Below are 22,356 nucleotides of genomic sequence, written 5' to 3'. Positions count from 1 at the left end.
AGTTTTAATGACTCCAACCTAAGTGTATGTAAACTTGCGACTTCAACTGTACATGCTGCATTGTTACATTGACATGGGAGTCAACTATGATGGCTTGTCACTGTGTTAGTTAATAAAAGTCTCACACAAACCATGAATATTTCACATTTTAATTGTTTATTAAACAATGTCGATTTTTGTTTGAGTGACAGACAGTGGACATTAAAAGAGAAAAGAAAAGGTTGAGGAGCAGGAGGTAGGGGAAGTTAGAGGAAGAAAAGGAGGAGGTGAGGAGCAGGAGGTAGGGGAAGTTAGAGGAAGAAAAGGAGGAGGTGAGGAGCAGGAGGTAGGGGAAGTTAGAGGAAGAAAAGGAGGAGGTGAGGAGCAGGAGGTAGGGGAAGTTAGAGGAAGAAAAGGAGGAGGTGAGGAGCAGGAGGTAGGGGAAGTTAGAGGAAGAAAAGGAGGAGGTGAGGAGCAGGAGGTAGGGGAAGTTAGAGGAAGAAAAGGAGGAGGTGAGGGAGGAGCAGGAGGTAGGGGAAGTTAGAGGAAGAAAAGGAGGAGGTGAGGGAGGAGCAGGAGGTAGGGGAAGTTAGAGGAAGAAAAGGAGGAGGTGAGGAGCAGGAGGTAGGGGAAGTTAGAGGAAGAAAAGGAGGAGGTGAGGGAGGAGCAGGAGGTAGGGGAAGTTAGAGGAAGAAAAGGAGGAGGTGAGGAGGAGCAGGAGGTAGGGGAAGTTAGAGGAAGAAAAGGAGGAGGTGAGGAGCAGGAGGTAGGGGAAGTTAGAGGAAGAAAAGGAGGAGGTGAGGAGCAGGAGGTAGGGGAAGTTAGAGGAAGAAAAGGAGGAGGTGAGGAGCAGGAGGTAGGGGAAGTTGGAGGAGGTGAGGAGCAGGAGGTAGGGGAAGTTGGAGGAGGTGAGGAGCAGGAGGTAGGGGAAGTTGGAGGAGGTGAGGAGCAGGAGGTAGGGGAAGTTGGAGGAGGTGAGGAGCAGGAGGTAGGGGAAGTTGGAGGAGGTGAGGAGCAGGAGGTAGGGGAAGTTAGAGGAAGAAAAGGAGGAGGTGAGGGAGGAGCAGGAGGTAGGGGAAGTTAGAGGAAGAAAAGGAGGAGGTGAGGGAGGAGCAGGAGGTAGGGGAAGTTAGAGGAAGAAAAGGAGGAGGTGAGGGAGGAGCAGGAGGTAGGGGAAGTTAGAGGAAGAAAAGGAGGAGGTGAGGGAGGAGCAGGAGGTAGGGAAGTTAGAGGAAGAAAAGGAGGAGGTGAGGGAGGAGCAGGAGGTAGGGGAAGTTGGAGGAGGTGAGGAGCAGGAGGTAGGGGAAGTTGGAGGAGGTGAGGAGCACAGAGTACATAGCAGCTGATTCCCACCTTACTTGTGATCAATATCTGTCATTTTAATTACATCAATAATGATAATAACAGTATGGACACGAACTGTAAGAACATATGTAGCAACAAATCAAAAAACGAGAACCAACCAGTAATCATTGAAAACAAAAGAGATTAAAAATCATCTCTTAAAGTGGAAACATTTATTTTTAACATGTTTGTAAATCCTTTCCGTAAGTATTTCATGTTTATTTTTTTCATGTATTTTTCATTTATTTACTTTGTTTGTAAAAGTGGTGACCCGAAGTTCTGCATGCTGATTGGTCAATTTTCTACTGCCATCCCTTACACAAACACATACACACACATTTTTGTTCCGTCTTTCTGTCTCTGAGAGTAGTATTTTTGCAGTGCCCCTTGGTAGTCTATGTTGTTAACATGTGAGCCCTCCTTTCCACTGTAGAAAATAGTTTTAAACATGTCAGTAAAAAATGTAGTATTGGCCAAAGTACTGAGTGATCAGTTCTACTACTTACAGATTGTAATTCAGCCATTGTTGAGACGTAAATGAAGAGTACATCCAATTGGCGACAGATTTTTCATGTGAATATTCAAAAATATGCAATTTCCTACCCGAGATGTGTTTCATCAAACTGACCTGTTGCTGGAAAAAGTCTGTGCCTTAAGACGTAGTGCACACAAAAATAACTTTTGCGGTTAAATGACAATGTACCGAATAAATAATACAAGTTAAATGTGGTTATGTAAAACAATAAATGGCGTTATATTGCGACTGTGCCCACTCTGGTCTTGGTACGTGCTCTCTAGCCAACAGCTGGCAGATACAGTGCACGTAGGATATATGATCACATTATAATGGACAAAAGAGCGAGATTATTTTCATATGTCAAAAGGCAGCCAAATATCGATCATCATTTCTCTGGTTTAAGACCCTCAATATTTATTGGAAAGGAGCATAAATCACTGCAGTATTATAGTGGGAAGACGACCAAACATATCATCACGTGACTCGAAGTTTGCTTCGATATGATGGTTATTTGCGGTTTCCATCAGGACTGTCGTGAAATGTTTTATCTGACATACTTCACTCGCTTAAGAAGGTTGGATAAAAACCTGGTTACTGCAGGGCGAGTCACAACGAGCAGCTAGCTATCTTATACTTTTGGATTAGATCATGTCTCTGTCATAATCATCAGAACTATTTGCTCATTCAAAAGTGGTCAAACAACATGTATCCTGTTCCTGTGTCAGATGATGCCAAGCTTTGTTTGATTAGAAATGGTCCACTTGGTAACAGGTGTTGTAATGCTAGACGTCATTGATTTAAAGGACACTACCTACCAAATGGCACCCTATTCCCTATATAATGCACTACTTTTGACCAGGGAAATAGGGTATCTTTTGGGATGCACATATTCATTCAAGAAAAACCCTTGAATGAGTAGGTCTGTCCAGACTGTACATGTTTTATTACTACCTTTATTTAACCGGGCAAGTCAGTTAAGAACAAATTCTTATTTTCAATGACAGCCTAGGAACAGTGGGTTTAACTGCCTTGTTCAGGGGAACAGTGGGTTAACTACCTTGTTCAGGGGAACAGTGGGTTAACTGCCTTGTTCAGGGGAACAGTGGGTTAACTACCTTGTTCAGGGGAACAGTGGGTTAACTACCTTGTTCAGGGGAACAGTGGGTTAACTGCCTTGTTCAGGGGAACAGTGGGTTAACTACCTTGTTCAGGGGAACAGTGGGTTAACTGCCTTGTTCAGGGGAACAGTGGGTTAACTGCCTTGTTCAGGGGAACAGTGGGTTAACTACCTTGTTCAGGGGAACAGTGGGTTAACTGCCTTGTTCAGGGGAACAGTGGGTTAACTGCCTTGTTCAGGGGAACAGTGGGTTAACTACCTTGTTCAGGGGAACAGTGGGTTAACTACCTTGTTCAGGGGAACAGTGGGTTAACTACCTTGTTCAGGGGAACAGTGGGTTAACTGCCTTGTTCAGGGGAACAGTGGGTTAACTGCCTTGTTCAGGGGAACAGTGGGTTAACTACCTTGTTCAGGGGAACAGTGGGTTAACTGCCTTGTTCAGGGGAACAGTGGGTTAACTACCTTGTTCAGGGGAACAGTGGGTTAACTACCTTGTTCAGGGGAACAGTGGGTTAACTGCCTTGTTCAGGGGAACAGTGGGTTAACTACCTTGTTCAGGGGAACAGTGGGTTTAACTGCCTTGTTCAGGGGAACAGTGGGTTAACTGCCTTGTTCAGGGGAACAGTGGGTTAACTGCCGTGTTCAGGGGCAGAACGACAGATTCGTACCTTGTCGGGGATTTGAACTTGCAACCTTCCGGTTATTAGTCCAACGCTCTAACCACTAGGCTACCCTGCCGCCCCACATAGTGACATAGACCCCTTTCTCCCCTCCCGTTCTTCCTCACTCATCCACTTTATCTCTTCAACATGTTGCTTGACCGCTATTTAACGCAGAAAATATCCATCCACAGATACGCAACATCTGAGTACGAGAGTCCTTCTGCGAGAATGTGGACTTAATTAGGTTAAAGGTGGTGTGTGTGTAAACACAGATTGAACAGAACAAAAAAAACAGCCTTTAACTCTCAGACACACAGAGAGACACACCAACTGTACCCTTCAGAGAGCACATGAACATGTGATGCCCTATTGTATTGAAAACACAGACACAAGCACATACATGCCTACATGTCCACACTCATTTCTCTCAAACATAAAGACGACGTGCATCCCAAAGGGCACCCTATTCCCTATATAGTGCACTACTTTTGACAAAAAACTAGTGCACTATAAAGGGAATAGGGTGCAATGTGGGACACACGGACAGACAATGTGAATCCTAAAGTATATGGTCTAATAAGAAGGCATTAGGAAATATTGCTGAAATAAATACAAATAAATTAAATGATATAAAATAGTGGGCAAAAAACTTAACTCTGTTAAATACAACAAATCAATTAATAAAATAATAATATATATATTTTTAATCCATACCCAGTCAAATCAGCAACTAAAGAAAACTTTGCAGGTCCAAAAGACAGGTCCAGTTATCATCAATATCAGTATGAGAGTATAGAGGTGTGCACCATCAGTATGAGAGTATAGAGGTGTGCACCATCAGTATGAGAGTATAGAGGCACCATCTCCATGTCCAAAAGACAGGTCCAGTTTTTCTGACTGAGAGAGACAGACTGACAGACAGATAGAGGTGGTCGGATCTCAATTTAGACATTCGGAAATCATATCAGTATGAGAGTATAGAGGCACCATCTTGAGGATGTGCTGTGGGGGTAGATGGTGAGGGGCTCTTGGGGTAGAGGTTATGTGGATGTCTGGGTGGTCAGAGGGGTGAGTGGGGCAGAAGGGCCTATGTACCAGGTGGATGGGCGATAAGGGCTGTAGGGTTGTCTATCACTTCTGGTTGCAACAGTCACGGTTGATTGGCAGTGCTGCGATGATCCCATCTAGCACCTGACCTGGATTCGCCCCCCCACCGTCCCAAAAGAATCAAAATAAAGAACTTTATTGACATCAGTTGGTTGGTGACAACAGTGCAGATGGACTGACAGGCTTCATGGCAGCAGAGACAGGAGAGGAGACATCTAGGAAACATCTCTCGCCCTCCTTTGTTCTGGTTCATTTAGTCAATGAACTAAACAGCCCAGACTCAGCTGCTAATGCATTGGTACCTATGAAAGAGTCATCCCTTAAGCAGACCGGGCCATTTTTATCAATGGTAAACAGCCTGAGTGGGACATCTTCATTTATCCACCTTCTTTGATGGCAGTTTGACTGCAGCTCTGGGTTCGGAGCTGATTTGTGGTCCGACACCCTGATTTCAGAAATTGTGTGTATGGATGTGTACTATACAAGTGAGTGTGTCAGTAAATGTACATGTGCCAGTATGTCTATGTGAGTATGTGTACACGTCAGTATGTCTATGTGAGTATGTGTACACGTCAGTATGTCTATTTGAGTATGTGTACACGTCAGTAAATGTACATGTGCCAGTATGTCTATGTGAGTATGTGTAACCCTGTACATCAGTGTGTGTGAGACGCAAGTCCCTGTGTGTAGGGTGGGGGTAGAGGTTAGAGGTCAGGGGTCCGGGTCAGGCTGGACTCCTTCGGGGATCATCCCGTCCTGTGTGAATGGATGGTTTTGGGGTCAGTACTTGTAGTTTGGGGGCTATAGCAGGGTATATGGGGGGGGGGGAAGTTGGAGTTGGGAGGTATCCCAACTGGTCATCCCAATTGATGTTGGGGGGCTAGAACAGGGTCTGTGGGGCAGGTGGACCCTTGGTGGATTTATGGGCACATTTGAAATTGGGGGGCAACCCGTGTGGGGGTTTTTCAGGGTAGAGTAGTTGAAAAGTGGGGGGCTATAGCAGGGAGAGAGGCGCTCCGTGTCGTATGGTCGTTTTGGGGCACAGTCGAAGTTGGGGGGCTATAGCAGGCCATCCATAAAGCTGGTGTCGAGGCGCTGGATGAGCACGCGGATGAAGGACATCTCTTTACGCGTGTTCTCAAAGATGATGCGTGGGTCGTCTGACTGGCAGCGCAGGCAGTTGGGAGCCATCACCATGGCCAGGTTGTTCACATCCATCTTAGTTATCATCACGTTGGTAGGTTGGCCAAACACCTGGAGGGTTAGAGAGACCGAGAGAAAGAGAGAGATGATGATGGGTGTGTTTGAGCAGGTGTGTGTGTGTGTGTGCGTTACCTGCAGGAAGAGGGTGATGTGTGAAGTTAAAAAGTGTGTATGAGTGTGTAGAGAGGATGATGTACTATATGTCATTTTAAGATATTCAAAATAGTACACTACCCCGTTAACTGCTTTTCCAAAGATATCTACAGTGCATTTGGAAAGTGTTCAGACCCCTTCACTTTTCCACATTTTGTTACAGCCTTATTCTACAATTGATTCAATTGTTTTTTTCCCCTCATCAATTTACACACCATTCCCCATAATGACAAAGCGAAAATAGGTTTGTAGATTTGTTTTGTTAATAAAATTAAAATAACAACATTTTTATATCACATTTACATAAGTATTCAGACCCTTTACGCAGTACTTTATTGAAGCACCTTTGGCAGCGATTTAAAGCATTGAGTCTTCTTGGGTATGACGCTACAAGCTTGGCACACCTGTATTTAGGGAGTTTCCATTCTTCTCTGCAGATCCTCTCAAGCTCTGTCAAGTTGAATAGGGAGAGTCGCTGAACAGCTATTTTCAGGTCTTTCCAAATATGTTCGTTCGGGTTCAAATCTGGGTTCTGGCTGGGCCACTCAAGGACATTCAGAGACTTGTCCCGAAGCCACACCTGCGTTGTCTTGGCTGTGTGCTTAGGGTCATTATCCTGTTGAAGGTTAACCTTCACCCCAGTCTGAGGTCCTGAGCGCTCTGGAGCAAGTTTTCATCAAGGATCTCTCTGTACTTTGCTCCGTTCATCTTTCCCTCGATCCTGACTAGTCTCCCAGTCCCTGCCGCGTTGTAGATGCTGCCACCACCATGCTTCACCGTAGAGATGGTGTCAGGTTTCCTCCAGATGTGATGCTGCCACCACCATGCTTCACCGTAGGGATGATGCCAGGTTTCCTCCAGACGTGACGCTAGGCATTCAGGCCAAAGAGTTCAATCTTGGTTTCATCAGACCAGAGAATCTAGTTTCTAATGGTCTGAGAGTATTTGGGTGCTTTTTGGTAAACTCCAACCGGGCTGTCATGTGCCTTTTTACTGAGGAGTGGCTTCCATCAGGCCACTACCATAAAGGCCTGATTGTAAATAATGTAAATAAGGTATTTCTGTTTTTTATTTTTTAATAAACTTGCTAAATATTCTAATAACCTGTTTTAGAATAATAATCCATTTTAGAATAAGGCTGTAACGTAACAAAATGTGGAAAAAGTCAAGGGGTCTGAATACTTTCTGAAGGTACCGTACAGCTACAGTAGACTAGCCAAGATGAATGCTAGGTGTCTTTTTGTAGCTTTCTTTTAGCAGACAATCAACAGTAGCCACTAGCCATCCTATTGCTACTATGTTCACTATTGAAGGTTTACTTTTGTAAATCACTGTCCCTAAAATAAATAATCTCAGGGAGTGGATTGATGAGAGCTTCTTTTTACACTGGACTTTTGTATGTACAGTACAGTGTGTGTGTGTGTGTGTGTGTGTGTGTGTGTGTGTGTGTGTGTGTGTGTGTGTGTGTTTTACCTGTAGAAAACGTATGAGGTAGCAGAGCACCAGTTTGTTGATGTGAGGCAGGGCCATGACAACGTTGACTGCAGCCTCAGGGTCATCATAGTGAGTGATACACTCCTCATAGAACTCATGAGGAATCAACGGCTCCTCCAACTCCCTGTACCAAAACTTCAACAGAGATGCTGGGGGGAGAGAGAGAGAGGAAGAGAGCGGGGGTACAATTGGAAAGAGAGAGACTGAAAAATAAGAGTAATTTGTTCGCTCTAGCAATCTCTACAGTGTAAGTCAATTTATAATAAATCCAATGAGAGTCCAATCAAGAGGCAGAAACAGTTGACTGGTCAGACACACAAACCCCTCTCCCTGGCCAGCACACACTGACACAAATTCCTCAATCACCCAGAGTACAGACCAGAACAAAAGAACACCATTACAGTTGTGTGTGTGTGTGTGTGTGTGTGTATGTGTGCTTGTGTGAGAAAGAGAGACCCAGCTAAAAATTATAGGGAGAGACATTTTCTGGGGGAAAAACAGACGACATTAGAAAGTCCATGGACACAAACAACAAGTGTGCAGATAAAATAGGCAAAATATACACACATTTCTTTCCAAAGGGCCGTGGGGTGAGACAGGGATGCAGCTTAAGCCCCACCCTCTTCAACATATATATCAACGAAAAGACTGCAGCACCCGGCCTCACCCTACTAGAATCTGAAATAAAATGTCTACTGTTTGCTGATGATCTGGTGCCTCTGTCACCAACCAAGGAGTGTCTACAGCAGCACCTTGATATTCTGCACAGATTCTGTTAGACCTGGGCTCTGACAATAAATCTCAGTAAGACCAAAATAATGGTGTTCCAAAAAAGGTCCAGTCACCAGGACCACAAATATAAATTCCATCTAGACACCGTTGCCCTAGAGCACACAAAAAACTATACATGCCTTGGCCTAAACATCAGCGCAACAGGTAACTTCCACAAAGCTGTGAGCGATCTGAGAGAAAAGGCAAAAAGGGCATTCTATGCCATCAAAAGTAACATAAAATTCAACATACCAATTAGGATCTGGCTAAAAATACTTGAATCAGTTACAGAAGCCATTGCCCTTTATGGTTGTGAGGTCTGGTCTGGGGTCCGCTCACCAACCAAGAATTCACAAAATGGGACAAACACCAAATTGAGACTGCATGCAGAATTCTGAAAAAAATTCCTCCGTGTACAACGTAGAACACCAAATAATGCATGCAGAGCAGAATTAGGCCGATACCCACTAATTATCAAAATCCAGAAAAGAGCCGTTAAATTCTACAACCACCTAAAAGGAAGCGATTCCCAAACCTTCCATAACAAAGCCATCACCTACAGAGAGATGAACCTGGAGAAGAGTCCCCTAAGCAAGCTGGTCCTGGGGCTCTGTTCACAAACACAAACAGACCCCACAGAGCCCCAGGACAGCAACACAATTAGACCCAAACAAGTCATGAGAAAACAAAAAGATAATTACTTGACACATTGGAAAGAATTAACAAAAAAACGGAGCAAACTAAAATGCTATTTGGCACTAAACAGAGAGTACACAGTGGCAGAATACCTAACCACTGTGACTGACCCAAATTTAAGGAAAGCTTTGACTATGTACAGACTCAGTGAGCATAGCTTTGCTATTGAGAAAGGCCGCCGTAGGCACACAGGCTATGTGTACACTGCCCACAAAATGAGGTGGAAACTGAGCTGCACTTTCTAACCTCCTGCCCAATGTATGACCATATTAGAGACACATATTTCCCTCAGATTACACAGATCCACAAAGAATTCAAAAACAAACCCGATTTGATAAACTCCCATATCTACTGGGTGAAATACCACAGTGCCATCACTGCAGCAAGATTTGTGACCTGTTGCCACAAGAAAAGGGCAACCAGTGAAGAACAAACACCATTGTAAATACAACCCATATTTCTGCATATTTATTTCCCTTTTGTACTTTAACCATTTGTACATCATTATAACACTGTATATATACATAATAACATTTGTAATGTCTTTATTCTTTTGAAACTTCTGTGAGTGTAATGTTTACTTATTTCACTTTTGTATATTATCTACCCCACTTGCTTTGGCAATGTTAACATATGTTTCCCATGCCAATAAAGCACCTTGAATTGAAAATGTAAATTTGTTACCCGTACAGTGTGTCATGACTTGTGAAGACTTACAGAAAACGTTTGACCTCTGTCATTGCCAACAAAGGGTATATAACAAAGTATTGAGATAAACTTTTGTTATTGACCAAATACTTATTTTCCACCATTATTTGCAAATAAATTCATAAAAATCCTACAATGTGATTTTCTGGATTTTTTTCTTTCTCATTTTGTCTGTCATAGTTGAAGTGTACCTATGATGCAAATTACAGACCTCTCTCATCTTATTAAGTGGGATAACTTGCACAATTGGTGGCTGATGAAATACTTTTTTTGCACCACTGTAAATAGACTTCGGGACAATATTTCATCAGCCAAAATGATGGTAACAACGAGGGAATATGAAATAAAACGAGTTTTACTTTTACATACTGTGTGTTGTGTAGAAAATATCCCAATCAAACATAATGTTTTAGTAAAGATGAACAGTGAATTTATTTGTCTAAACTAGATCACAGTAAAATCCATTCCTTGCCTCGTAACTAGATACCCCCCCAGAGAACTTGCTATAAAGATGGAAACGCCCCTTTGTGGCCCAGGGGTGTTAAACATGTGAGTTAAGAATTGACATATCAGACTAAGTTGACCGCGCGCTGCAGCCGAGGTCCACGACTTTTCGTGACCCCAAAACGCTACACGAGGTTGAAGAAGACAAAGGAACCTCTTAACAATCAATGCGGTTGAGTATCTGTATCTGTATCTAAGAAGGTAAATTCAAGCAGGACCATCCGGTTATTCTCTCCAAGGAATCGCGTGTCTACATTCCTTTCATTCCCACGCTGGAATTATTTGCAACATAAAAAATAAAACTGAAATATCACATTTACATAAGTATTCAGACCCTTTACACAGTACTTTGTTGAATCACCTTTGCCAGCGATTACAGCCCTGAGTCTTCCTGGGTGTGACGCTACAAGCTTGGCACACATGTATTCGGGGAGTTTCTCCCATTCTTCTCTGCAGGTCCTCTCAAGCTCTGTCAGGTTGGATGGGGAGCGTTTCTGCACAGTTATTTTCAGGTCTCCTCAGATATGTTCGTTCAGGTTCAAGTCTGGGCTCTGGCTGGGCCACTCATGGGCATTCAGAGACTTGTCCAGAAGCCACTCCTGCGTGGTCTTGGCTGTGTGCTTAGGTCAAAGACTTCAATCTCGATTTCATCAAACCAGGTCATTGTCCTGTTGGAAGGTGAATCTTCACCTACTAGTCTTTGTTGTTCCTTGACCACTCCGAGACACTCTCTCTCTCTCTCCATGCCGCTTCAGTCTGCAATGGTCAATGCAGCACATGCAACAATGTTGATGACAACGATGTTGTTTCCACTTTGATCTTAATATAAATCCACTAGCGTTCTATAATTACAATATTAGTTTGTGTTTCTTACATCTGCAAACAGCTAGTTTGTATTTTCTTAGCAAGTTATGTTAAATCGTGTTAGCCACTAATGCTAAACGCTAGTTATCTGCCTAGTAAACTGAGTCAGGGCAAACGTACCTAGCTAATACAGCCTGATACCAGTACTGGTGGAGGCTTAAATCAGCATGTTGTTTGCGCAAAAGTATCTTCTAAATCAAAGAGGAATTGGCGAAGCATGAATATGTTGGCCACTCTACCATAAAGGCCTGATTGGTAGAGTGCTGCAGAGATGGTTGTCCTTCTAGAAGGTTCCCCCATCTCCACAGAGGAACTCTGGAGCTCTGTCAGAGTGACCATCGGGTTAACGGTCACCTCCCTGACCAAGGTCCTTCTCACCCAAATTGCCGGATCGTCAGCTGTAGGAAGAGTCTTGGTGGTTCCAAACTTTTTCCATTCAAGAATGATGGAGGCCACTGTGCTCTTGGGGACCTTCAATGCTGCAGAATGATGGAGGCCACTGTGCTCTTGGGGACCTTCAATGCTGCAGACATTTCTTTGTATCCTTCCCCAGATCTGTGCCTCGACACAATCCTGTCTTGATGCTTCACGGACAATTCCATTGACCTCACGGCTTGGATCTTGCTCTGGCATGCACTGTCAACTGTGGGACCTTATATAGACAGGTGTGTGCCTTTCCAAATCATGTCCAGTCAATGTAATTTACCACAGGTGGACTCCAATCAAGTTGTAGAAACAGCTCAAGGATGATCAATGGAAACAGGATGCACAAGAGCTCAATTTCAAGTCTCATAGCAAAGGGTCTGAACACTTACAGTTGAAGTCGGAAGTTTACATAAACCTTAGCCAAATACATTAACTCAGTTTTTCACAATTCCTGACATTTAATCCTAGTAAAAATGCCCTGTCCTAGGTCAGTTAGGATCACCACTTTATTTTAAGAATGTGAAATGTCAGAATAATAGTAGTGATTTATTTGAGCTTTTATTTCTTTCATCACATTCCCAGTGGGTCAGAAGTTTACATACACTCAATTAGTGTTTGGTAGCATTGCCTTAAATTGTTTAACTTGGGTCAAACATTTCAGATAGCCTTCCACAAGCTTCCCACAATAAGTTGGGTGAATTTTGGCCCGTTCCTCCTGACAGAGCTGGTGTAACTGAGTTAGGTTTGAAGGCCTCCTTGCTCGCACACACTTTTCAGTTCTGCCCACACATTTTCTATAGGATTGAGGTCAGGGCTTTATGATGGCCACTCCAATACCTTGACTTTTTTTTGTTCTTAAGCCATTTTGCCACAACTTGGAAGTATGCTTGGGGTCATTGTCCATTTGGAAGACCCATTTGCGACCAACCTGACTGATGTCTTGAGCTTCAATATATCCACATAATTTTCCACCCTCATGATGCCATCTATTTTGTGAAGTGCACCAGTCCCTTCTGCAGCAAAGCACCCCCACAACATGATGCTGCCGCCCCCATGCTTCACGGTTGGGTTGGTGTTCTTCTGCTTGCAAGCCTCCCTCTTTTTCCTCCAAACATAACGATGGTCATTATGGCCAAACAGTTCTATTTTTGTTTCATCAGACCAGAGGACATTTCTCCAAAAAGTACAATCTTTGTCCCCATGTGCAGTTGTGAACCATATTCTGTCTTTTTTGTGGCGATTTTGGAGCAGTGGCTTCTCCCTTGCGGAGCGGCCTTTCAGGTTATGTCGATATAGAACTCGTTTTACTGTGGAGATAGATACTTCTGTATCTGTTTCCTCCAGCATCTGAGACAGAACACGTCTTCCTTCTTGAGCGGTATGAAGGCTGCGCTGTCCCATGGTGTTTATACTAGCGTACTATTGATTGTACAGATGAACGTGGTACCTTCAGGCGTTTGGAAATTGCTCCAAAGGATGAACCAGACTTGAAATGATCTGTCTGTAAACAATTGTTGGAAAAATTACTTGTGTCATGCACAAAGTAGATGTCCTAACCGACTTGCCAAAACTATACTTTGTTAACAAGAAATTTGTGAAGTGGTTGAAAAACGAGTTTTAATGACTCCAACCTAAGTGTATGTAAACTTCCAACTTCAACTGTATGTAAATAAGGTATTTCAGTATTTATTTTTCAATAAATGTGCTACAATTTCTAAAAACCTGTTTTTGCTTTGTCATTATGGGGTATTGTGTGTAGATTGATCAGGGTAAAAAAAACACGGTTTAATCAATTTTGCAAATAAGATTAACGTAACAAAATGTGGAAAAAGTTAAGGGGTCTGAATACTTTCAGGACGCACTGTATAATAGAAAAACCCTTCTGAGAATCTTTTTTAGCATGTTTTGGTGTTCAAGTTAGGAGAACATTTCAAACAGAACTTATCCAGAATGTGGTTACAATGTTCTCAGAATATACAACATTCTATGTTCTAGACGCGTTTCATGGGACGTTGCAAGAACATTCATGTGTTCAGTTTTCTGAAGGTTGAGATAATATTTCATCAACGTTACACCAAACATAACACAGAAAATGGTTTCCATGTTGGAGAAATCTAAAATGTTAATGTTCCAGACACGTTTCATGGGAAAGTTGCATGAAGACCACTGTGTGTTGTCAGGACATGTCGCCTGATGGTCCCAAAGAAACCCCCCAAACACATTGTGACTGTTTCCAAGAACGTGATTGGTCAACCACTGATCCATTCATAGCGCTTGTCTGTTGGCAAGATTTAGGGGTACTCACATACACAGTGCTTTTAACACAGTGTTTTCAACACACAGTGCTTTTAACACAGTGTTTTCAACACACAGTGCTTTTAAACACAGTGTTTTTAACACACAGTGCTTTTAACACACAGTGCTTTTAACACAGTGTTTTCAACTTACATATTTGACACAAGATTACATTGTGCATGTTCGTTTATACAGTAATTATTTTTCAACATGCCGTCATCTGGGATTTGAACTCCCAACCTCTTGGTTCATAGTATTCAGATCTTACTGCTACATCACCATGTCTGTGTTAGTTATCATTTAATCGGTCTATTCTCTCATTGAGTTCAGCAATTGAAGGGCTTTCTGTATAGTTGTCTAATTTTGGTGAGGGCATGTTAACCTGTTTTAATGATACTCCTGAATATTTTCTTGAGTGTACTTTTAACAGAGCTGAGATTGATTTCAAAGTGCATTCACCTTATTGCTTATAACCTATCAAGTTGTTTCAGATCTACACAAGTGCCTAGGGGGAAGGGGTTAGAGTTTCTTCCAGACAGGACCTAACTATACTGGCCCAATAAGCACATGCCCTCGATAACCCTTATTGGGACAGTGGTTAGGGTGTAAGTCACTGATGGCTTGGGTTTAAGACCCGCTAGGAGAGTCATCCTACTGTCACATTTTCAGCAATAATAGGTTAACGTCACTATTTGGAAACAGTTACAACAGACCTATCTGATCTAATTAAAATGAGTTTCTCATTGAAAGACGGGGAATCGGTAGAATTCTAGATAGCTGAGCATCTCAAAGAGAACTCTATGGTCTTTATGAAACCACACACATCACGTAGAACGAACGTTTCTCTGAGAAGGAACTGCATCAGCTCTCGTCATTGCATTTCTATCCGTAACATTCCTAATTTGTTCCCGAAAACTTACCCCAGGTGGTGGTGTTGCTTCTGAAAGAAAACATACCCAGAACATGGTTTTCACATTCTCAGAATATTTACAGTAACATGCCTGTACTTTCTAACATTTGACATTTCAGCGATGATGATGCCAGTTATACCTTAACAATACACAACACAGAGCTCCACCTCCAAGTTTTGATGTGGAAAAATAGACAAAGTGCAACAGAATAACTTGGGACCAATGTTGGGGGTAATATATTACTTACAGTTGTATTCGTTTTATGAGTAACAGAGTAATATAACGAGTTACAGTCTTCAAATGTTTTAATGATTAGTTACTTTTTCAAGTCACCCATACATTAGTATATCTATACTGTCGTGTTATAAAGGCCTATATTTTTAAAGCCTTGTCTCACTCTAACGGAATTCAAGCTGTAGGCTAACTCATTTCCAAAAGGGGGTTTCGGAAAGCTTAAAATCAAAGAAAGATAGCAGCTGTGTTAGTATGTGTAACCCTGTACAGCAGCTGTGTTAGTATGTGTAACCCTGTACAGCAGCTGTGTGTGTAACCCTGTACAGCAGCTGTGTGAGTATGTGTAACCCTGTACAGCAGCTGTGTTAGTATGTGTAACCCTGTACAGCAGCTGTGTGTGTAACCCTGTACAGCAGCTGTGTGTGTAACCCTGTACAGCAGCTGTGTGAGTATGTGTAACCCTGTACAGCAGCTGTGTGAGTATGTGTAACCCTGTACAGCAGCTGTGTGAGTATGTGTAACCCTGTACAGCAGCTGTGTTAGTATGTGTAACCCTGTACAGCAGCTGTGTGAGTATGTGTAACCCTGTACAGCAGCTGTGTGAGTATGTGTAACCCTGTACAGCAGCTGTGTGAGTATGTGTAACCCTGTACAGCAGCTGTGTGTGTAACCCTGTACAGCAGCTGTGTGTGTAACCCTGTACAGCAGCTGTGTGAGTATGTGTAACCCTGTACAGCAGCTGTGTTAGTATGTGTAACCCTGTACAGCAGCTGTGTGAGTATGTGTAACCCTGTACAGCAGCTGTGTGAGTAACCCTGTACAGCAGCTGTGTGAGTATGTGTAACCCTGTACAGCAGCTGTGTGAGTATGTGTAACCCTGTACAGCAGCTGTGTGTGTATGTGTAACCCTGTACAGCAGCTGTGTTAGTATGTGTAACCCTGTACAGCAGCTGTGTTAGTATGTGCAACCCTGTACAGCAGCTGTGTTAGTATGTGTAACCCTGTACAGCAGCTGTGTTAGTATGTGTAACCCTGTACAGCAGCTGTGTGAGTATGTGTAACCCTGTACAGCAGCTGTGTGAGTAACCCTGTACAGCAGCTGTGTGAGTATGTGTAACCCTGTACAGCAGCTGTGTGAGTATGTGTAACCCTGTACAGCAGCTGTGTGAGTAACCCTGTACAGCAGCTGTGTGAGTAACCCTGTACAGCAGCTGTGTGAGTATGTGTAACCCTGTACAGCAGGTGTGTTAGTATGTGTAACCCTGTACAGCAGCTGTGTGTGTAACCCTGTACAGCAGCTGTGTGAGTATGTGTAACCCTGTACAGCAGCTGTGTTAGTATGTGTAACCCTGTACAGCAGCTGTGTGTGTAACCCTGTACAGCAGCTGTGTTAGTATGTGTAACCCTGTACAACAGCTGTGTTAGTATGTTGAGTTGCACCCCTTCTGAAAAAACCTCAGAATGACCTTCTTGATCCAAATCAGTCAGGTTTCAAGACTAGTCATTCAACTGAGACTGCTCTTCTCTGTATCACGGAGGCGCTTCGCACTGCTAAAGCTAACTCTCTCTCCTCTGCTCTCATCCTTCTAGACCTATCGGCTGCCTTCGATACTGTGAACCATCAGATCCTCCTCTCCACCCTCTCCGAGTTGGGCATCTCCGGCGCGGCCCACGCTTGGAGCGTCCTACCTGACAGGTCGCTCCTACCAGGTGGCGTGGCGAGAATCTGTCTCCTCACCACGCGCTCTCACCACTGGTGTCCCCCAGGGCTCTGTTCTAGGCCCTCTCTTATTCTCGCTATACACCAAGTCACTTGGCTCTGTCATAACCTCACATGGTCTCTCCTATCATTGCTATGCAGACGAACACAATTAATCTTCTCCTTTCCCCCTTCTGATGACCAGGTGGCGAATCGCATCTCTGCATGTCTGGCAGACATATCAGTGTGGATGACGGATCACCACCTCAAGCTGAACCTCAGCAAGACGGAGCTCCTCTTCCTCCCGGGGAAGGACTGCCCGTTCCATGATCTCGCCATCACGGTTGACAACTCCATTGTGTCCTCCTCCCAGAGCGCTAAGAACCTTGGCGTGATCCTGGACAACACCCTGTCGTTCTCAACTAACATCAAGGCGGTGTCCCTTTCCTGTAGGTTCATGCTCTACAACATCCGCAGAGTACGACCCTGCCTCACACAGGAAGCGGCGCAGGTCCTAATCCAGGCACTTGTCATCTCCCGTCTTGATTACTGCAACTCGCTGTTGGCTGGGCTCCCTGCCTGTGCCATTAAACCCCTACAACTCATCCAGAACGCCGCAGCCCGTCTGGTGTTCAACCTTCCCAAGTTCTCTCACGTCACCCCGCTCCTCCGCTCTCTCCACTGGCTTCCAGTTGAAGCTCGCATCCGCTACAAGACCATGGTGCTTGCCTACGGAGCTGTGAGGGAACGGCACCTCAGTACCTCCAGGCTCTGATCAGGCCCTACACCCAAACAAGGGCACTGCGTTCATCCACCTCTGGCCTGCTCGCCTCCCTACCACTGAGGAAGTACAGTTCCCGCTCAGCCCAGTCAAAACTGTTCGCTGCTCTGGCCCCCAATGGTGGAACAAACTCCCTCACGACGCCAGGACAGCGGAGTCAATCACCACCTTCCGGAGACACCTGAAACCCCACCTCTTCAAGGAATACCTAGGATAGGGTAAGTAATCCGTCTCACCCCCCTAAAAGATTTAGATGCACTATTGTAAAGTGGCTGTTCCACTGGATGTCATAAGGTGTATGCACCAATTTGTAAGTCGCTCTGGATAAGAGCGTAAGCTAAATGACTTAAATGTAATGTAAATGTATGTGTAACCCTGTACAGCAGCTGTGTTAGTATGTGTAACCCTGTACAGCAGCTGTGTTAGTATGTGTAACCCTGTACAGCAGCTGTGTGTGTATGTGTAACCCTGTACAGCAGCTGTGTTAGTATGTGTAACCCTGTACAGCAGCTGTGTTAGTATGTGTAACCCTGTACAGCAGCTGTGTTAGTATGTGTAACCCTGTACAGCAGCTGTGTGTGTATGTGTAACCCTGTACAGCAGCTGTGTGTGTATGTGTAACCCTGTACAGCAGCTGTGTTAGTATGTGTAACCCTGTACAGCAGCTGTGTTAGTATGTGTAACCCTGTACAGCAGCTGTGTTAGTATGTGTAACCCTGTACAGCAGCTGTGTTAGTATGTGTAACCCTGTACAGCAGCTGTGTTAGTATGTGTAACCCTGTACAGCAGCTGTGTTAGTATGTGTAACCCTGTACAGCAGCTGTGTTAGTATGTGTAACCCTGTACAGCAGCTGTGTTAGTATGTGTAACCCTGTACAGCAGCCGTGTTAAGCCTGAAAAGGCGTATGGAGGTCAAACCTGAAAAGGCGTATGGAGGTCAAACCTGAAAAGGCGTATGGAGGTCAAACCTGAAAAAGCGTATGGAGGTCAAACCTGAAAAGAATGTGAGAGTAGGGTCACTCCCCTAGTGGGCCTCTAAACCTCGGGCCACTTGCACCAATGACAAACGCCCTAACCACCGCACCAATAAGGGACATCTCCAGGGCGTGTGCTTATTGGGCCAGTATAGTTAGGCCCCGTCTAGAAGGAACCCTAACCCCTTCCCCCTAGGCACTTGTGTAGATCTGAAACAACTTGATAGGTATAAGCAATAAGGTGAATGCACTTCGAAGTAAATCTCAGCTCTGTTAAAATTACACTCAAGGAAACATTTTATTGATCATAGTGACCCAGGAGTAACATTAAAACAGGTCAATATGCCCCACCAACATTAGACAACTATACAATCAACGATGGGCGAATAATCAGATGAACTGATACCAGACAGGGAGATTGGAGTACAGTGAACCGAGAGGTTGTGAGTTCAAATCCCCAAGTGAAGACATGTTGAATAATACTTACTGTATAAATGAACACAATATAATCAGGTGTGTCAAATGTGTAAGCTGAAAACACTGTATGCTAAAAGCACTGTGTGTGTGTAACCCTGACCTTGCCAACAGTCAAAGAGCTATGAATGGATCAGTGGTTCACCAATCAGGGCCTTCATTGTCTGGGCAACGTTATGTGTAATGCATAATTATAAAACTATTTTTACACATAAACGTTCCTCTGAAACGTGTCTGGAAATGTTTTGGGGGACGTTGATGGAATATTGTCCTAACCCACAGAAAACTGGACACATGAATGTTCATGCGACGTTCCCATGAAACGTGTCTATGACATTAACATCTGAGAACCACGTTCTGGGTAAGTTCTATTTGACATTAATGCCAGTTGAAGCTCGCATCCGCTACAAGACCATGGTGCTTGCCTACGGAGCTGTGAGAGGAACGGCACCTCAGTACCTCCAGGCTCTGATCAGGCCCTACACCCAAACAAGGGCACTGCGTTCATCCACCTCTGGCCTGCTCGCCTCCCTACCACTGAGGAAGTACAGTTCCCGCTCAGCCCAGTCAAAACTGTTCGCTGCTCTGGCCCCCAATGGTGGAACAAACTCCTCACGACGCCAGGACAGCGGAGTCAATCACCACCTTCCGGAGACACCTGAAACCCCACCTCTTTAAGGAATACCTAGGATAGGATAAAGTAATCCTTCTCACCCCCCTTAAAAGATTTAGATGCACTATTGTAAAGTGGCTGTTCCACTGGATGTCATAAGGTGTATGCACCAATTTGTAAGTCGCTCTGGATAAGAGCGTCTGCTAAATGACTTAAATGTAAATGTAAACATTAACATCTGAGAACGTGGTAACCACGTTCTGGGTAAGTTCTATTTGACATTAACATCTGAGAACGTGGTAACCACGTTCTGGGTAAGTTCTATTTGACATTAAGTGAATAGTCTCTTGGAAACACTACTGGTGCATTGTGGGAACATTCCTATGAAAACGTTAGTTAATGACCTAATGAGACTCTTAACCCTTTACACTCGTGGGAATTGGCCTAAGTTGAAATGTTTGCTACAGAAGAAATATGCAAAGCATATCCATGGTAGCAATTGAAACAGCACCTAGACACCTAGACCCCTCAACGGCACAGCTCGGAGAGCTCCAAACAGCACCTAGACCCCTCAACGGCACAGCTCGGAGAGCTCCAAACAGCACCTAGACCCCTCAACGGCACAGCTCGGAGAGCTCCAAACAGTAAGTACCATGATAAGTCTATTCCTGGAAACTGGATACATTAAGTGACATGATAAGTCTATTCCTGGAAACTGGATACAGTAAGTACCATAAGTCTATTCCTGGAAACTGGATACATTAAGTGACATGATAAGTCTATTCCTGGAAACTGGATACATTAAGTGACATGATAAGTCTATTCCTGGAAACTGGATACATTAAGTTACATGATAAGTCTATTCCTGGAAACTGGATACATTAAGTACCATGATAAGTCTATTCCTGGAAACTGGATACATTAAGTACCATGATAAGTCTATTCCTGGAAACTGGATACATTAAGTGACATGATAAGTCTATTCCTGGAAACTGGATACATTAAGTTACATGATAAGTCTATTCCTGGAAACTGGATACATTAAGTACCATGATAAGTCTATTCCTGGAAACTGGATACATTAAGTACCATGATAAGTCTATTCCTGGAAACTGGATACAGTAAGTACCATAAGTCTATTCCTGGAAACTGGATACAGTAAGTACCATGATAAGTCTATTCCTGGAAACTGGATACATTAAGTACCATGATAAGTCTATTCCTGGAAACTGGATACATTAAGTAACATGATAAGTCTATTCCTGGAAACTGGATACATTAAGTGACATGATAAGTCTATTCCTGGAAACTGGATACAGTAAGTACCATGATAAGTCTATTCCTGGAAACTGGATACATTAAGTACATGATAAGTCTATTCCTGGAAACTGGATACATTAAGTACCATGATAAGTCTATTCCTGGAAACTGGATACAGTGAGTACCATGATAAGTCTATTCCTGGAAACTGGATACATTAAGTGACATGATAAGTCTATTCCTGGAAACTGGATACATTAAGTACCATGATAAGTCTATTCCTGGAAACTGGATACAGTAAGTACCATAAGTCTATTCCTGGAAACTGGATACATTAAGTACCATGATAAGTCTATTCCTGGAAACTGGATACATTAAGTAACATGATAAGTCTATTCCTGGAAACTGGATACATTAAGTAACATGATAAGTCTATTCCTGGAAACTGGATACAGTAAGTACCATAAGTCTATTCCTGGAAACTGGATACAGTAAGTACCATGATAAGTCTATTCCTGGAAACTGGATACATTAAGTACCATGATAAGTCTATTCCTGGAAACTGGATACATTAAGTGACATGATAAGTCTATTCCTGGAAACTGGATACAGTAAGTACCATGATAAGTCTATTCCTGGAAAATGAGCCGTTGAGGGGTCTAGGTGCTGTTTGGAGCTCTCCGAGCTGTGCCGTTGAGGGGTCTAGGTGCTGTTTGGAGCTCTCCGAGCCGTTGAGGGGTCTAGGTGCTGTTTGGAGCTTTCCGAGCTGTGCCATTGAGGGGTCTAGGTGCTGTTTGGAGCTCTCCGAGCTGTGCCGTTGAGGGGTCTAGGTGCTGTTTGGAGCTCTCCGAGCCGTTGAGGGGTCTAGGTGCTGTTTGGAGCTCTCCGAGCTGTGCCGTTGAGGGGTCTAGGTGCTGTTTGGAGCTCTCCGAGCTGTGCCGTTGAGGGGTCTAGGTGCTGTTTGGAGCTCTCCGAGCTGTGCCGTTGAGGGGTCTAGGGCTACAAGCACACTTGTTGTTTCAACACAACCCTGCATCCCCGCCATCACACAATTACTGTTGTTGTTTACCCAATCCAAAAACGGCCCATTATAAATCGCAATCCGGGTCAGGTGGTCACGAAATGAAAGCTTGTTCTATTGCCAACATGCCATGTTATAAAATACAATCTTACAGTGCTGGGCTTTCACAAGGCAATTCAGAGAAACGGACCGCAGTTGTGTTGAGAATAGGATCGAGGCCTTTCAGGTGCGTGTGCCGCGGCATGTCTTCTTCACAACAAACAGACATAGGCTCATTCTGTTCAGAACAACCCAGGGTATGACACCATGGGGCTGCAGGTAACCTAGTGGTTAGAGTGTTGGGTCAGTAACCGAAAGGTCGCTCGACCCCGAGCTGACATGGTAAAAATCTGTCGTTCTGCCCCTGAACAGGCAGTTAACACACTGTTCCCAGGCCAGTTAACCCACTGTTCCCAGGCCAGTTAACCCACTGTTCCCAGGCCAGTTAACCCACTGTTACTAGGCCGTCATAGTAAATATGAATTTGTTCTTAACTGACTTGCCTGGTAA

At 43.9% G+C, this 22,356-nt stretch overlaps 1 protein-coding gene and 1 long non-coding RNA gene across 2 annotated transcripts in view; one reads left to right on the top strand and one right to left on the bottom strand.

The window, feature by feature from the left end:
- The first annotated feature begins 343 nt into the window (after positions 1-343).
- Positions 344-1,252, top strand: LOC127911966 (uncharacterized). Its single transcript, XR_008079882.1, has 3 exons — positions 344-491; positions 732-821; positions 1,227-1,252. It is a non-coding gene; the product is annotated as an uncharacterized LOC127911966 (long non-coding RNA).
- A 21-nt stretch (positions 1,253-1,273) lies between these two features.
- LOC118358605 (rho GTPase-activating protein 39-like) overlaps positions 1,274-22,356 on the bottom strand; it is a 230,838-nt gene continuing 209,755 nt past the window's right edge. Inside the window, 2 exon segments of the mRNA XM_052481147.1 lie at positions 1,274-5,980; positions 7,556-7,725. Of these exon segments, the coding sequence (XP_052337107.1) occupies positions 5,786-5,980; positions 7,556-7,725 (365 nt within the window). The 3' untranslated portion in view covers positions 1,274-5,785.

The sequence above is a fragment of the Oncorhynchus keta genome, chromosome 26 (genome assembly GCF_023373465.1).
Source record: "Oncorhynchus keta strain PuntledgeMale-10-30-2019 chromosome 26, Oket_V2, whole genome shotgun sequence".
Classification (NCBI taxonomy): domain Eukaryota; kingdom Metazoa; phylum Chordata; class Actinopteri; order Salmoniformes; family Salmonidae; genus Oncorhynchus; species Oncorhynchus keta.
Note: the sequence above shows the minus strand (reverse complement) of the source record. Positions and strands in the feature narration are given on the sequence as shown.